General features: G+C 55.9%; 2 protein-coding genes across 13 annotated transcripts; one reads left to right on the top strand and one right to left on the bottom strand.

The window, feature by feature from the left end:
- Positions 1-337: 337 nt before the first annotated feature.
- Positions 338-8,616, top strand: INO80E (INO80 complex subunit E). Of its 7 annotated transcripts, none has more exons than XM_043455837.1 (8): positions 338-473; positions 629-699; positions 879-931; positions 3,539-3,617; positions 3,715-3,826; positions 4,204-4,320; positions 7,343-7,435; positions 7,997-8,132. In XM_043455837.1, the coding sequence occupies exons 1-7, from the start codon at positions 393-395 to the stop codon at positions 7,412-7,414; spliced, it is 585 nt and encodes a 194-aa protein (XP_043311772.1). In that variant the 5' UTR covers positions 338-392; the 3' UTR covers positions 7,415-7,435; positions 7,997-8,132. The 7 variants fall into 7 exon arrangements, with proteins under 7 accessions (XP_043311772.1, XP_043311771.1, XP_043311766.1 ...); XM_043455836.1 differs by having other exon boundaries at positions 879-940; XM_043455831.1 differs by lacking the exon at positions 7,343-7,435 and having other exon boundaries at positions 7,997-8,616.
- Positions 8,278-14,287, bottom strand: DOC2A (double C2 domain alpha). 6 transcript variants are annotated; one of them, XM_043455821.1, is made up of 12 exons: positions 14,042-14,287; positions 13,624-13,739; positions 12,661-12,938; positions 12,233-12,312; positions 11,880-11,954; positions 11,651-11,760; positions 10,027-10,153; positions 9,886-9,945; positions 9,651-9,814; positions 9,428-9,509; positions 9,240-9,336; positions 8,278-9,149 (listed from the first exon to the last, which is right to left on the bottom strand). In XM_043455821.1, exons 3-12 carry the CDS (start codon positions 12,923-12,925, stop codon positions 9,004-9,006), a joined length of 1,206 nt encoding a protein of 401 aa, XP_043311756.1. In that variant the 5' UTR covers positions 12,926-12,938; positions 13,624-13,739; positions 14,042-14,287; the 3' UTR covers positions 8,278-9,003. The 6 variants fall into 6 exon arrangements, with proteins under 6 accessions (XP_043311756.1, XP_043311752.1, XP_043311753.1 ...); XM_043455817.1 differs by having other exon boundaries at positions 9,886-10,153; XM_043455818.1 differs by having other exon boundaries at positions 9,886-10,153; positions 12,661-12,934.
- Positions 14,288-16,536: the final 2,249 nt, after the last annotated feature.

Raw genomic sequence — 16,536 nt, 5'->3', positions numbered from 1 at the left:
CCTCTGTGACTTTGAAAGACAGACGGAAAAGGGCGTACTCGCCTGAAAACTAGGAATCTCAGGGGGGAATGTCTTCTTGTGACTTCAAATCGCTAAGCACATTTCGAATCAGTTAAGGGCGCCCTCCAGTGTCCTCCATCTTTGTGACATCACGCTTCGCTTCGGCGCCATCTTTCGCGAATCCCCTGGAAGCAACTTTCCTTTCCCGGTATTGCTCCGGAGAGCAGGTCGTGTGGTTAAGATCCCTGAGCGCGGGGCACGCCGGGAGTTGTAGTGCCAGCGGACCCAGCCCCGCCGAGTCCCCGGAAGTTGAGGCGGGAGAGGCCGGGCTGAACCGGCTCGGTGTAGCGGGACTGCGGACTACAGCTGAGGCGCTTCTCCCGGAGCCGGTCATGAACGGACCGGCGGACGGTGAAGTGGACTACAAGAAGAAATACCGAAATCTGAAGCGAAAACTCAAATTCCTCATCTACGTGAGTGCGGGGTGGGAAGGTGGTGGGGAATGAGGCCTGGCGCCGGTAGGTCGTCAGTTTACCTATGTGTAAAGGGAGCAGGGTGAGTCGTGGTCGGCTTCCAGGCCCAATTTACGACGGCGATTGGCTCAGCGTGCGTCTTGCCCGTGGTACAGGAACACGAGTGCTTCCAGGAGGAACTGAGGAAGGCGCAGAGGAAATTGCTGAAGGTGTCCCGGGACAAGAGGTGAGACACGTTGATGGGAGGAGGGAAGCCAGAGGGTGATGTGGCTCCTGTGGATCTGCATTCGGACCCCATCCTGGAATGGGCCACAAATGCATGAGGCCGGCTAGATGAGGCGAGGGCCCGGAGGACATTGCAGAGATGGGAATAACCACTCTTGTTCTCCTGGTCTCTTCCCTCAGTTTCCTCCTAGACCGACTTCTCCAGTACGAGAACGTGGATGAAGACTCTTCTGGTGAGCAAGGTCATGAAAAATTGGTGGAGGACATGCTCCTGGCACTCCAGCAAGTTTCCCCGGGCCCTCCCTTTAGGCCTTGGGGGCCAGGGCAGCCTAGTTGCTGGCCCTCCTCCTCTGCTGTTCTTTCACTGAAGTATTACTGAGTATCTGCTGTGTTTCAGACACTGAACTTTGCACACGAGATGCAGTGGTAACCAAGATAGATGAAACCTCTTGGAGTTTGTATTCTAGTTGCCAGGAATAAGTAAGCAAAGAAGCAAATTAGAATTTTAGATTGGAAGGGAATAAAATCAGGGTTAAGTGTAGTCATTGGAATAGAGCCGGGGTTGATAAGCTTTTTCTGTGAAGGGCCAAGTAATAAATATTTTAGGCTTTGCAGAACATACCACTTTTATTGCACCTACTCAGCTCTGCGGTGGTAGTTCCGAAACAGCTATAGGTATTGTATAAATAAGTGAACATGGCTGTGTTTCAATAAAACTTTATTTATAAGCACTGAAATTTGAATTTCATAAAATTTTCACATCATGAGATATCTTTCCTTTGATTTGTCTTTTTCCCTTTCCAACAAGTTAAAAATGTAAAAGCCATGCGTAGTTTATAGAGCATACAAAAGCAGATGGCAGGAAACATTTCAAAAGAGGGTCTTTTCAGGAAGTAATGTTTGCGCTGGGACCTAGATAGGAAGAAACCTATCTTGTGAAGATGAGTGAGATTTCCTAGCAGAGGGAGTCACAAATGCAGATTCTCTGAGGTAAGACTGTACCAGGTTGTTTGAAGAGCAGAAGAGCTGAAGCCTAAAAAGCAGTGTTCTCAAACTTTTTGAGCACTGTTGACAATTAGTAATATATTTTACATCATGACGAACCCTCACATGCTTCCTTACTTATAAGACAGAATTGAATAAAACAACATTAAGATCACTATGCAGTTCTGATACTTTCTAGACTGACTTTTTTTTTTTTTCCTCAAAAGTGTTAAATTAAATTTGTGATCCACTGTTAGTTTGATACCCACAGTTTGAAAAAGCCCTTGGAGAAGGAAATGGCAACCCACTTCAGTGTTCTTGCCTGGAAGAGTCCCTGGACAGAGGAGCCTGGAGGGCTGAAGTCCATGGGATTACATGACTGAGCATGTGTGCACGAGGGTGGAAGGAGATGGGTTTGTAGCAATAAAGTGGTAGAACTAAAAAAAGGAAAAAGAAAAAGCCCTAAGATTGGCCTTTGTGGCCAATCTTTTCTTTTTGTCATAAGTCAAGTCACATGCAATCATGTTTCCATGGGGTCTAGTGCAGGGATCAGCAAACAGCCAGCCAGGTTGCTTGTTTTTGTAAATAATATCTTGCTAAAACATGCAGCACCCATTCATTTACATATTTTAGGAGAACAGTAGATGAGGTCAGAGGAGTAGACTTGGGGTAGCCCATGTACCTCATGGCAAAATATTCAGCTTTTATTCTAGTTTCTCATTGCTTTCCTGTTCCTTCCTGGAATGTCTTTCAGTTAACATCCTGTCAAGGGAGACTTCAGGATAGGCAGCATGAGGGAACCCAGCATGTTCACGGTCAGAGTGGGATATATCTGAGAAGCAAGAACTAGAGATGTAAGCCACCTCTAAATCTCAGAGAAGCCCACAGTGTGGTGAGGGAGACACCCACATATGACACTGCCTGGCACAGCAAGGAGAGCCCTGACTATTGAGAATAGTCTGGGGCCTGAGGGATTCTGGGAGACTTCTCAGGTTGCATTTAATCTGCTGCTTAAAGGATATCTGAGCAGAGCAAGTGGGAATCGTATATTTCACCTGTAAGTAGTTACTTGTTAAGTGAACCATGGGCCTTCTTGATAGAGACCCAACCTGGGGAATGACTTTCGGCTTTGAGAAAACAGTTTGGTGTGATGTGAATACAGTGTGGTTGGGAGACCAGAAAGGTAGGTTGAGGCCATAATAAGAAACATTTCAAATGCTGGCAAACTTCAGTAAGGATGTGATCAGTTTTACATTTTAGGTCATGCTGGGGTTGGGGAGGACAGAATGGCAGGAGTGATGAGATTCCTGAGCAGGTGGCTTTGACATGGTAGCGGCCTGACCTCGTGTAGTTGGAAGCAGTAGGTGAAGGTAAGATTTAAGGTGCATATTACCAGGTGCCTGGATATGGGGAGTGGAGTAGAGGTAAGTGCTAGACAGCTCAGAGGCAAATAAGAGCATAAAATGGTCAGGATCCGGAGGCCTGGGTACAAGCCCCAGTCCCACACCTTCATTTCCGAGCCTCAGGGACTGCATCTGGAAAGCAGAGGTGACAGTCTCCTCTTCCTCCTGTAATACTTCTGAAGACAATGAGAGGCAGCAAATGTCAAGCACCTGTTCAGAACCTGGCACATAGGAAATGCTTGACAAATATGTTAGCATGGTGGTGCCCAGCCAGGAATTAGGGTGTAAAGGGCATTTTAAGAAGCTGGGGAAGCTGTGGGCCTCTCCACAATAGCACCTGTGTACCCCTCAGGTTCACCAGAGCCCTTCTGTAGAGTTGAGATTACACCCCTCTGGGGTAGATAGGGAACCCCCCCTGCAACCTCCCTACTGACTAGCCCTTCCCCTTGACAGACTCTGATGCCACTGCATCTTCAGACAACAGCGAGACAGAGGGGACACCCAAGTTGTCAGACACACCTGCCCCTAAGAGGTGAGACGAGTCATCATTCTTCTCTCGAGGAGGTGGGAGGTGGGGAGGGTACAGGCCACCTCTCTGCCTCTGACCCCCTCCCCTGTCCTTTCTCCAGGAAGAGAAGCCCTCCACTGGGGGGCACTCCCTCCCCCTCCAGCCTCTCCCTGCCTCCTTCAACAGGGTTTCCCCTTCAGGCCTCGAGGGCCCCCTCCCCATACCTGAGCTCGGTGAGTTGGGGTCAAAGGTGGGAAATGGTCCGATGCCTGGGAAAAGGTGGGCATCATTTGGGCAGAGGGGCCAGGCCTCAGGGTGAAGCCAGCCCAGCACCAAGGACCTCTGTCTGGGGGTGGCCAGCAGGTGTCCCTCGGAGGGGTGTGAGTCGGGGCTGCCCACTCCTCTCTGGTGTAGGAATGGGGGACAGGCATGACTGAGGAGAGCAGACTCCAGGACACAGTCCTGCTGCTGTCCCCTCCCGTCTGTTCTCAGGAGCCACACTCATCACCATCTCTTGTTTTTCCATTCTTCCTCCTGTTTGCATTTCTTCCCTCCACCCCCACCCCATCCACTCCATTTCCCATCTCCATCCCCTCACTCCTGCCTGCAGCTGGCTTCCCCCACCTACCCCCCATTCCCTTCTGACTACCTGGCCCTGCAGCTGCCCGAGCCCAGCCCCCTGAGGCCCAAGCGGGAGAAACGGCCCCGCCTGCCCCGGAAACTCAAGGTACCCTGTTTGGGGGACATTAGGGAGGGGCCAGAACGGCAGGACAACCATCTGAGGGAGGCTCAAGACGGCTCTAGGCTGGGGGCCTGGCCTAGAACCATGAAGGACTTACGTGGGACTGCTCCCAGGGGCCCAGCCCAGGGCTGGGTGCTGAGGGGTGGGTCCCAAAAGTCCTGGCTCCTGCAACACCAGTCAGGTCAAGCCCAGCCTCAGGGGATGCAGAATGAAGACTGCTGGGGGCCAAGCTCCTTTTCACAGGTGTTCTGTGATTCCAGGGAGCCGCCGAGGAGGGATGGAGTTGTGGAATCTAGAATGAAGTCAAGGTTGCACCACTTAAAAACCACGTGACCTTGACCCTCTAGGTCTCAGATTGTGTGTGTATGAAGGGAGTGATCAGACCACATGTAATCATCAAGAATTGTGGAGCGCCTCCTGTGTACCAAGCACTATTCTAGGTGCTGCAGATAGAGTAGTGAACACAACAAAAATCCCTACCTTCTCAGAGCCCACCTTCTTGAAGGGATAGGCGGAAAATAAGCAAGATAAATAGGTCACAATGTAGAAAAATGGATTCAGGTAAAGAATCCATCTTACAGTTGGGTGGTCAGAGATTTAAAAGGGAATGAGCAGCAGCCCTTTGGCTGCCTTGAAAGTGTTTCATTTAGGAAAGAAGCCAGTGTGGTCAGAGCAAAGTGAGAAAGGGTGACCAGAGTGCAAGTGAGAGCAGCACCTGAGAGCCAAGGCCGTGGAGGGCCTCAGAGGCACTGTAACGATTTGGGCTTGTCCTGTGGGTGAACTGGGAGCCACGGGAGAAGGCGGGGCTAGTGCGGTCTGATCTGACTGACATGTTAAGAGCATTGCTTGACACTGCTGTGAATAGTCTAGGGGTTAGGGGCAAGGTCAGGGTGGAAGTGGGGAGACCAGTGAGGAGGCTGCTGCAGTCATTGAAGTAGCATGGGGAAGTGTAGAAGTCGATGATGGGTCTCTTTCAGAGAACGAGCCCTGAGAAGACCCGTGTGGGCTGTGAGAGAGAGGGGTGTGGACAGTGACTCCAGGTGGTTTGGCCTGAGCAGCTGAAGAAGTGGAGTGGCCCTTCTGAGTCGGGGAGGACTGTGGGAGGAGCAGGTTTGGGAGGGAAGGTGAGTTTGGCTTTGGACATGTTGAGATGTTGTCTGGAAATGTGGACAGGACAACTGGGTAGTGTGAGCCTGGGCCACATGGGGTGCATATTTGGAAGTCAGGGGCAGGGAGGTAGATGGAGAGAAGAGGTTGGAACCTTGAGTGCCAGGAGAGATGAGGACCCGGAAGGCACAGTGCCCTTCCAGCTCTGAGTCAAAGTGATATAGGGACTGGTGTGATGGCTCTCTTTTGGGTAGACTGTAGACTCGAGACTCTGGAGCCAGAAGTGAAATGGGAGCCATGCTTGTGGTAGTCAGGAGTGTGGGTTCTGGAGTTTGAACCCCAGCCCTGCCACTTACTTCTGTATGACCATGGCCTTTGAGCCTGGAGAATGAGTGATTGCCCAGCTTGTTTCACTCTCCTCAGCAGGGTTTTTGCTTCTTGTGTGTGGGGTGGGCTGGTGGAGAGGGCTTGGGCCACTGAAACCTGGAGCAGAGGGTGGAGGCGTGGTGTGGGCTTGGCAGTTCGAGGCTCTGAGGTTCTGGGTCCTAAAGCAGAGATGTGTCAGGAAGCTACGTTCTAGACATGCAGGGCAGAGGGGCCCAGATGGATCACTGTGCGTCGGGGAGAGGGTATATCAGGGAAGGCCTCAAAGAACAGGTAACATCTGAGTCCAGGGTGAGTGAGATTTGGGTATTCAGGCTGAGGCAATGGTGAAAAGAAGGCAGGAGTATGGTCAAAGTGTTTGCGCTGAATCATGAGTGGTGAGGGGGAAGAACATTGGAAAAAAGATAGGGTGGGGTGGGTTGTAGACAGCTGGATGTTCTGCAAGGAGAGTGAGGGGTCACTGAAGTTTCTGGGTGTGTGGTGTGAGGAGACAGGAGGGGCAGGTCTGAGGAGGAGAGGGAACGCTGTGAAGACTGAAGCAGGTCAGTCAGGAGCCTGGGCCTCATCCACGCATGTGCTGTGTGACTTGGGTGGATTGTTTGACTCTGGGAACCTCCGCTTGCTTCTCTGTTCAGTGGGGTCCCTGTGAGGATAAAATGAGTCAACAGAGAGAAGACACTTAGCCCAGTGCCTGGCCCCTGGCAGGCCACAGATAAACATTTGCTGCTGTGGGTCACGCTGAGGAGGCCATGGAGTGAATCCAAGCAGAGGGGACTTGGGTAGGGACTCAAGAGGCTGTGACCAGAGGAGGGGACAGCTATGCCACTGGCCTTTTCAGTTGCAGGTGTGCATCTGGTCCCGTGTGTGCACATGGGTGCCTGGTACTTCGTAGGAGGCCACTGCAGAGCTGGCCTCCTGCCTGTCATCAGTCCTGGCAGACTCCTGTCCCCTGAGTTACAAATCCTCTCTGGCCCTCCATGCCACCCCAGGAACAGCTGTGAGTGGAGTGGGGGATGCCTTGAGAAACAGAGAGTAGGCCCCTGGGGCCCGAATGAATTAAAGCAATCAGAAGGGCCACCATGAAGACCACTGCCCCGCCCCCACCCTGGGGCCGGACTGGACACTGCCCAGTGGGAACCCGGGAGGCCTGTGCCTTCAGACCTCCACTCCAAGCCTCTGTTTCCTCTGGCTGATGACCTCTCCTCCCTTCCAGGGTGGTCAGAATGGTCAGAGGTCATTAGCAGAAGTCACCTGGCACGTAGTAGGTGTTCAGCTTGTGCCCACAGGCAGAGCATGAGGCCCCCAGAGCTCTGGGGAGAATTCAGAAGGATGTGGGGCGGGGGGGCAGCTGGAGGGGTTGAGCTGGACAGAGGCCACATCCCAGCCGCAGCACAAAGCCAGACTTCTGACCCATAGAAAAGGGCGCTCCAGGTGGAGGGACCAGCCTATTCTTAGGCACTGCCTGTCCCCCGAGGTCCTCGAGTGGGGGAGTGACACGCTCAGGTCTGTGTTTTAGAGAGCTCACTCTGGCTGCAGTGCGGAGGAGGAGCTGGATCTGGGAGAGGCTGAAGGCAGGGATTCCAGTTAGGAGGCTGGTCCCATAGCCCAGGTGAGCTGAGAGGAGGGCCTGGCCCAGGCCAGTGGCTGCGGGGATCCCAAAGAGGGGCCCGTCCCAGACATGAGGTAGAAGCCTCACATGGCGGGGGGGTGAAGACCTTGGACACCCTGCACTGCACCAGTGAGCCCCTCGAGGAGGAGAGAGAGGAGGCCAGTGGAGTCCAGCAATAACCCAGGTGCCCAGAGGCGGGCAGGCAGGCTCCTGACGCTCTGACTGCTACTACAGGGGTAGCCACGGTGCCTTACTGGCCAGGGCCAGGCCCAGCCTTTCCTTCCTGGTTTCCTGTGAGACCCCCTCCACCACCACCCTCATCACCACCTCCATCACCATCCCTCACCCCCAGGCACTTGCTGATTTGAGGCTCTGAAAGGGCTGAGGTGGGGCAGGTTCCCTGACTCCAGCCTTGGCTGGCCTGGTGTGTCCACTGCCCCTTGAATGAGCTTTTGCCCCCCTTCCCTGGCCCTTAGAACTGTGTTAAGGGGCAGTGCCAGCCCCCTGGAGCTCCCAGTGCCTCCCTGATAAGCCCTCCCTGTGTTTCTCCTCCTGCTGCAGATGGCGGTGGGACCCCCCGACTGCCCTGTGGGAGGGCCGCTGACCTTCTCAGGCCGGGGCTCTGGGGCTGGGGTGGGGGCAGCCTTGGCCCCCCTACCCCCACCCAAGATGCCCCCCCCTACGATCCTGAGTGCCGTTCCTCGGCAGATGTTCAGCGACGCGGGCAGCGGGGATGACGCCCTGGACGGGGATGATGACCTGGTGATCGACATCCCGGAGTGAGCCCCTCTGCCCGGCCCCCTGCCCAGCCCCCTCGGTGCCAGCACACGTGAGCCCCCAGCTTCCGCAGAGAAGTTTATTGATGCCCAGTTGCCATGCTGCGGCCACGGACACAATCAGAAAAGGCGTAAACATGCACGAATGTCCCCCAGAAGGTGGGCCCTCTCCAGGGAGGGCAGGGGCCCTGCCCTCACATCCCAGCCCGATCCAGAGGACAGTTATTTAAAGGAGTGGCCAGGGCCATCCGTCACCTCTCAGAGAGGCAGAGACCCTGCAGTGGCCCCCCGCTTAAAAGGGCAGCTGTACAGGGCTAGGTATTGTGTGTGTGTGTGTGTGTGTGTGTGTGTGTGTGTGTGTGGTGTTTTTTAAATGAAGATTGTGTATTAAAGAAGTGGCTCTTTGTTTTTTGTCCTTTTCTTTTTTTGGAAACGTTCTCCTCCAAACCCCCCCTAATCCGACCTCCTCCTGCAGGGGAGGGGAACGGGCAGCCTGGAGAGGCAGGAGAGAGAAGTGGCAGCCAGGGCCCTGGGCTCTGTGGGACCCCCCGCAGGTGTGCTCAGGATGGGTGGTTTGCATATTTGCAGGTTGTAGCGAGTCAGGCAGAAGGAAGTTTGCATATGTGAATATAGATCTCCACAGTCCCTCACAAGAAGACAGACCCACGGTCACGGAGACTCTCACGAAATAAGACAGGTAGTGCGGGGCGGGGCCTCCACCCCGTGTAAACGTGCAACACACTCGTGCGAAGGTTGGGTACTGGACCCGGCCCCAAGGGGCCACCGTGCCACTCAGGCTGAGGGCAGAGCCCCGGCCGCGGGGGGCAGCTGGCTGGTCAGAGTGTGCCAGCGTTCCAGGGCTGCATCCGGCTGCTGCAGACAGTCGCTCCAGTGCCTCCGGGCCTCTCCCCGGGCGCCTGACCCCAGGGACACGCCACCTGGGGAGCAGCAGAGGCAGGCAAGATCAGGGCCCGGCTGGCTGCCAGGCTGCCCTCCATAGGGCACCACCGGGCAGGCTCCTCCCTCACCGATGAAGTCGTTGGATTTGCCGATGTCATAGTCCCAGACTGTGACTTCCAGAGTCTTAGTGGCCAGAGTGGAGAGCTCCATATCATAGAAGAATTCCTGGGACAAGGCAGGCCACACCTTCCATGAGGCACTGCCTGCCCCTAGCCCCAACCCCTCCCACTCAATTTCTGGTCTCAGTCCCATTCACCTCATTAAATTCTGGGTTGAGAGTCTTCTTCTTCACGCATGTTTTATGCTTGGATTTCTTATCCACATCCGGCCTCAGGTACCTGCCAAGGAGCGGGGGAGAATGGGAGTGGGGGCGTCGGGGGCAAGTAGGTCAGCGACAGGCCAGACCCCAGAGGAGGATGGGGCTGGGGGCAGGTCCCTGGGGAGGGGAGGACAGGCCTCAGGACAGGGCAGAGGCTCACGTCTTGACATAGGGGTCGGAGTAGCCGTTGACGTCCATGGCAGCCAGGTGGGCACAGCGCACGATGCCCACCAGCAGCCCGCGGCGCCGAGAGCTGTAGCTGAGGCTCAGCAGGATGCGCCCACGCTCCTCCAGCAGCCCCGGCCCCTGCTCCGCCTGCTCCAGCTGCAGGCAGACACGGGGGTCAGCAGCACTCCCCCACCTCCCACCAGAAGCAGCCCCCACGGGTGGCTCACCTCCTTCAGGTAACAGGAGATGCCCCTCAGCGCCGCAGACATGGAAGAGGGTGAAGCCAGCTGAGGGGGTGGAGAGAAAGTTCTGGAAACCTGGTCTCCCCTGGGCCCCCTTGCCGTGGTACCCCACTGCCCCACACAGACCGGGACCTGGCGCTCGAGGCAGATATTAAAATGCTTCTTCTGTGAAGGCTTGAGGCGGCGGAGGGGTACTCGGATCTCCCCAATGAACTCGTTGTGGCTCAGCTTGTCTTCATCACAGACGGAGATCCTGGTGGGGAACTGCAGGGTCAAGGCCCCCTGGGGTACCTGAGCCCCACTCCAAGGTGGGAGAAAGGTCCCCACCTGAATTCTGAGCACCCGAGACTGGTCCCAGCTTTGCCCTCAGTACTCTGTTGTTAATTGCTCAGTCGTGTCCTACTCTTTGCGACTCCATGGACTGTAGCCCTCCAGGCTCCTCCGTCCATGGGATTTCCCAGGCAAGAACACTGGAGGGGGTTGCCATTTCCTCCTCCGGGGGATCTTGCCAACCTAAGGGTTGAACCCGGTCTCCTGCATTACAGGCAGATCCTTAACTGTCTGAGTCACCAAACCCCTCACTTGTAAAACACCTGTCTCCAGCACCAGGCCTGGAGCTTGAGGAGGATGCTTTGATGTGCCTGTGCCTCAGCCCCTCGCTTTCCCTGCCCATCAGGACCTGCTCAGCTTGCTGAGGAAACCCTCACGAATCTTGGGAACACTGTCCCCTCCCCCCTACACACACATAGCTGCCTCCATTCAGGGCCTGGGGACAGGATCCAACTGAACGTGCAGAGGCTGTGCACTGGTGAATATGGGTCATGAGACCAGGACGTCAGAGCCAGAAGGGCCTGGAGGGGCCTTGCGCAGTCGGACCAGGAGCCCACCCCTCCCCCCCAGAGCCCTTGTCCTTTACTCTGTGGAGCAGGAGCCAGCCTGGGAGATACTCATGAGCCCAGGAATTAAAAAGTACTGCTCTGGGACTTCTCTGGTGGTCCAGTGGCTAAGACTCCATGCTCCCAATGCAGGGGGCCTGGGTTCCATCCCTGGTCAGGGAACTGGATCCCACAAGCTGCGACTAAGAGCAACTGAGACCTGACAGAACCAAATAACTTAAAAAAAAATTCTGCTTTTACTTCTATCCAGCCCCCTCCGCAGCCCCCTGCCCTGCCTTCAGCTGTGATGCTCTGGAGCAGCTCTGTCCTGTAGGGATGTTCAGTTCCCAGTTCTGCCACATAGTGACCGCATGACCTTGAGCAAGTCACTTAACCTCCCTGAACCTCATTCCATTCCTATCCCTTGAGACCTCACTCCTTAGAGGTGTCAGGGAGACACGGGCAGCAATGGGCTGCGTAGGTCTGACTTGAGTCAGGGACTCTGAGAAGGCATCCCAGTGACCAGGGAAAGACTGCAAAAGGAGGCAGAGCCTTGGATGATGAGTGGGGTTCAGGCCCGTAGAGAGGAGGCAGGAAGAAGGACAGCAGACAAAGGTCAGGAGTGAAGAACCCTCATGAGAGGGCAGTCCTCGGAGGAGCAGTAGGAGATATTTGGGGGGGGGGGTGGCAGGAAAGTCAGGGAAACATTTTGGCCTGCTCCTGAAGGGGGTGGGAGCACCCCCTGAAGGGGGTTCTGGAGCATCTGAGGGCTTAATGGGAGGTGAGTCAACCAACCAAAGAAGGTTCCAACGACAGCTGTCCCCAAGGAGGTGCTGAGCTTGAATGCTCGGGACCGGGGATGATGGACCCCTCACCTGAGCACCTTGTGCGTGATGTCATCAACCGTGATCCCGCTATACGTCAGGTCCTCGTTCCACACGGGATTCAGCGTGTTCCTCTGAGTCTTAGTTTTTAGTTTGTTGGCCTTAGGTGAGGGGATGAAGGATTCACAGTACGTGTCCCCCAGACCCACAGAGGCTGGAGAGAGAAGGTTGGAAACCCACAAGCTGGGGGGACTAGGGGAGGGAAGAGGCCAGCCAGTACCTTGCAGGCTCCAGGCAGCAGGTGCAGCTTGACATAGGGGTCAGCCAGGCCATTGAAATCCATGGGCTTGAGGCCCTGGGGAGGATGAGAGGGAAGACAGCTGTGAGCTCCCAGAGTGCCCACTCACCTCCCCTCTTCCTCTCTGTCTCTCTACAGCATGGACACTTAGGGGCTCGAGGGGAGGAGCAGGAATTAGGCCTAGGGAAGGGAAGGGAGTGGAGAAGGGAAAGGCTACTCTAGTATGCTGGCCTGGAGAATTCCATGGGATGCAGAGTCGGACACGAGGGAAGGGAGAATGGAAACCCACCCCTCTCAGGATAGGAGGCCAGCAGGGGGAGGCAGGGAGTACCCACCTTAGCCCTGAGGATACTACAGTGCAGAGTGCAGGAAGCCTGGTCATAGAGAAGGTCAAACTCCAGCGTGCCCAGGGCGGCTGGAGGAAGAGAGAAGAGCTCACCTGAGTGAGTGCACCGTAAAGACAAGGTGTGTGTGAGAGACGGGTTGTGCGCCAGCTGTGAAGGTGTGTGCGTGTCTGCGGCTGTCAGCCCGCGAGCCTGTGCGCGTCTGGGTCCCTGGCTGGGCTGCAACTGGGGCTGTGTGGGTGGTTGAGTGTCTCAGCAGAAATATTGAATATTGAGCCTTGCTGAAGCTGTAATCTCCACTCCGACTGCAGCTGTGGAGCAGTGCCCGCCGCCTCCCCACCCCCAGCAGAGCCCAGGCCCTTCCCACCAGCCTGGAGGCCCCCAGGAGTGCCCTGGGCCCTTCAAGCCCCCAGACTCACTGGTATCATCCGAGTCGTAGCTGTCCACCTCAGCTCCCTCCTCGGGCGTGGTGGCCCCAAGGAGGGCCGCCGGGGGGGCCAGGGCCAAGGGGGCCAGATGAGCAGGGGCCTCTCCGAAGCCCCCGCCACCCCCTTCGATGCCGGGTCCCCGGCGGGGGAAGTAGTCGGAGATCTGGCGGATGGGCCGGATGGGCCCCGGGCACACGTTGATGGCCATGTGCTCCTGGATGTTGATGGCCATGCGGTCGCCCCTGCGGCCCCTCATGAAGCACCCCTAGCTTGGGGAGGGAGAGAGTGTGAGCCCCAGGCTGGCTGAGTCCTCAAACCTCCCGTCGGCTGGCTGAGGGCCAGGCGGCAACCGCTGGGGTCTGAGGGCCCTCACTGGCCTCCCTTCCTGGGTGCTGAGGGAGAGGGCAGCCTGTGCCAGCCGACGGGCAGTCAGGAGGCCTGGGCCCTCCAGACCCTGAGCTGTGCTCCCCCCGGGGGCCAGGCTGGCAGCCACTCCCGGAAGAGAGGTCCTGGCTCCAGCTCAGCCTTGCCCACCTACCTCTAGACTGTCCCCTGTCCTCGTCCCAGCTCCTGTCGCTCATTCTGGGCTTCTGTCTGCTCTGGGCCCTGCCGACCCCTCAAGCGGCCCCTGTAGGCTCCCGCCTCTCCCTCTCTGAGGCTCTGGCCATCCTTCTGCACCAGGCACTGGTCTGGTCTGGGTGTCACCCGCCCCTTAGGTTCTCACTTCCCACAGTCCCTTCATTCAACCTCAGGGTCTGCCTGCTGGCTGGTCCCCCACCCTCTGCGGCCCAAGGTGGGGACCCCCACCTCAGATGCTTCCTCCTGAGGTCGGATCTCCAGCGGAGCCAGCAACTGCAGCCTCCGGAGAGCCGAACACCCCCCGGAGGCACACACAGGCTGACACACACACGCTCACCCTCACCCTCTCTCCCCCGGCAGCCCAGCCCCCAGCACCTATCTTTGCGCCTCCAACAGGTGCCCAAGCACTGGGGGGCCAGCGGGTGCGGGCTGGGCGGTGGCGGCCGGCGATTCCCAGGGCGGCCGGAGAGAAGAGCGCCGAGTCCGGCAGTCTGAGCCGAGCGGGAGGGAGAGCCGGAGAAAGTGCGGGGAGGAGGGGGTGAGCGAGGTGGAGGCTAGGAGGCAGCCGGCGCGGGCGGCGGGGGGCGGGGAGGGGCGGCCGGAGGCTGGGGAGGGGGCGGGAATCTCCCGCCGGCGCCCGCCCGGGCACACTTAAGGAACGCACCCGGGTGCACACACACTCACGGGCAGGCTGGCACACGCATCTTGCACGGACACTCCCGCGCACACGCCTGTGCCCACGTGCGCACGCTCACAGTCATGCACAAACCCAGACACGCGCTGGCACACTTACCCCGGAGAACTTCGCAGACTCACGCTCGCAAACACACGGACAACCTGCGCCACCAGGAACCCTCAGCGAGAACAGCCCGGTGTTTCCCAACTCCTCCCTGGAGACCCGAGCCCCCGCGCTCAGCCCGCGGAGCCTCGCTCCGCCGCTCTCTGCTGGCTTCCCTCCCGGGTCTACAGGGCAGACCACCGGCCTAGTTGCCATGGCGACGCCGGATCATCCTACCCCCCCACCCCGCACCTCGCCAGTCCTCACGCCCCTCCCCCGCGGAGGAGGGGGGAGGGTGTCTAGCCTCCCCTATCAATATCCGTAGGGGCGGGGCCTGTGGGGCGGGGCTTAGAGAACTGCAATGACCCAGGAGCGGGCTGGGGAAGGGGATCTGATCCACCTGCGGTCCCTAGTTTGCGATCTCGCGTCCCGGCCCCCACGCTGGGAAACCTCACAGTTTGAGGCCCGAGGCTATGGCTCACCTCACGCTTCCATCCTTTGACTGGTCGGTCAGGCTTCTTTCCTTGGACCCAACCCAGCTCCCGAGGGTCCATGTCCGCTTCTTAGGGCTGGCATCTCCTTTGGGAATCCACCTTCTCTCACCTTCCCGCTTGCAGTCTGACCCTCAGGTGCAGCTGAGCGCAAGGCTTCCTTCTAAATGCCCCAGAGCCCTGCAGGCCTTCCTTCTCTTCTCCTTCTCTCACCTGAGCCCAGCACCTACCTGTCAGTCTAACTCCAGTCTTGGATCTTGGCTCTCTTCTCTCCCAAACTTGCCAGCCCCCAATGACAAAGTCCTCACAGTGACCTTCAAGGCCCTTCAGCCTAAGACTGTGACTTCTCCCATCTCATCCCCCTTACTCATCTTGCTGGCTTTTAGGAACATTACTTGCAGTTCCTAGAGCATACCTGGGTCTCTCAGTCCTGCAGAACTTTGCTCACCCAAGTTCCTCAGCCTGGAAGATCTTTCCTTTCTTCAGAGGGCACCTTGGACCCCCTCTTCCTAAGACACATCCCCCACCCCCCGTCCCAGCCCCCAGCCCCCTGAGCTCTCACAGCCTCCGCTCTGGAGACGCTGGTATGCCATGCCTGTTTACATTTCTGTCTCCACCACCACTGAGGAACAGAGGCTGTCCCAAGCTGGGCCTGGCACTATGTTGTCATCATTAAATACTGTGATTTTAGGTTGTGTAGCAATGTGAATATACCTAGTATTGCTGAATCTGGTGCTTCAAAATGGCTAAGATATTGAGTTGGCCATAAAGTTCGTCTTTTTCTGTAACATTTTAAGGAAAAACTTGAATGAACTTTTTGGCCAACCCAGTATAACTATTCATATATGGATTTTTACCACCACCACCCCCTTTTTTTTTGGCTGCGCTGTGTGGCATGCAGGACCTTAGTTGCCCGACCAAACTCATGCCCTCTGCAGTGGGACCGTGGAACCTTACCGCTGGACTTCCAGGGAAGTCCCTACCCCTTTTTTTTTTAAGTAAAGGAAATGTAAAACCAAACTACCCTGAGATACCACTTGTCACTGATCACATGGTAAACATGAAAGCAAATGTTAACACACAATGTTGATGAGGCTGTGGATAAATGGATACCATCTCTGTAACCACTGTTAGGCTCTTTGATCCAGAAATTCCGCTTTTAGGATTTGGCCCATGAGCAAAATAATAGAAGTTCAAGATTATTAACTGCATCATATCTGCCATGGCAAAAGATTGGAAACAACTTAAATGTCCATCTGATTCAATCAGTTATGACACAGTTTCACACAATGCAATAGCATGCAGCCATGACAATGAGGCTCTTTACGTACTTTTATACAGAATCATCTTCACAATCTCATGGCAACTGAAAAAAGTAAGCTACAGAGGAGCATGAATGGAATACTGCCATTGAGTAAAAAAAAGAGAGAGAACTTATATGTTTGTTTATTTGTGCATAAATTTATGGAAGGCCTCACAGAAAAAGTAGCTATGGTGACCACTGAGGAGGCTGTCGTGAGGCCAGAGAGGGAAGGAATAGGAAATGTGTATTTTGTACCATGTGCATATGTTACCTACTCAAAAGAATACACTAAAATAGCATCTTTTAAAAAATAATTTTATTTATTTTGGCTGTGCTGGTTCTTCACAGCTGCTTGGACTTTTCTCTAGTTTCAAGGAGCAGAGGTTACTCTCCAGTTGCAGAGTGCAGGCTTCTCCTTGCGGTGGCTTCTCTTGCTGTGGAACACAGGCTCTAGGGCACCCGGGTTTCAGTAGTTGAGGTCTGGGCTCAGTAGTTGCGGCTCCTGGGCTCTAGAGCACAGGCTCAATAGTTGCGGTGCACAGGCTTAGTGGCTCCATGGCATGTGGGATCTTCCCAGATTGGGGATCAAACCTGTGTCTCCTGCATTGGCAGGCAAATTATTTACTACTGAGCCACCAGGGGAACCCTGAAATAATATCTTTTTAAAATAAAAGCAGCCATAAGGTTTTCTTTGAGTTTCTCCAGGATAAGAAAGG

The sequence above is a fragment of the Cervus canadensis genome, chromosome 32, assembly GCF_019320065.1.
Source record: "Cervus canadensis isolate Bull #8, Minnesota chromosome 32, ASM1932006v1, whole genome shotgun sequence".
NCBI classification, from domain to species: domain Eukaryota; kingdom Metazoa; phylum Chordata; class Mammalia; order Artiodactyla; family Cervidae; genus Cervus; species Cervus canadensis.
Note: the sequence above shows the minus strand (reverse complement) of the source record. Positions and strands in the feature narration are given on the sequence as shown.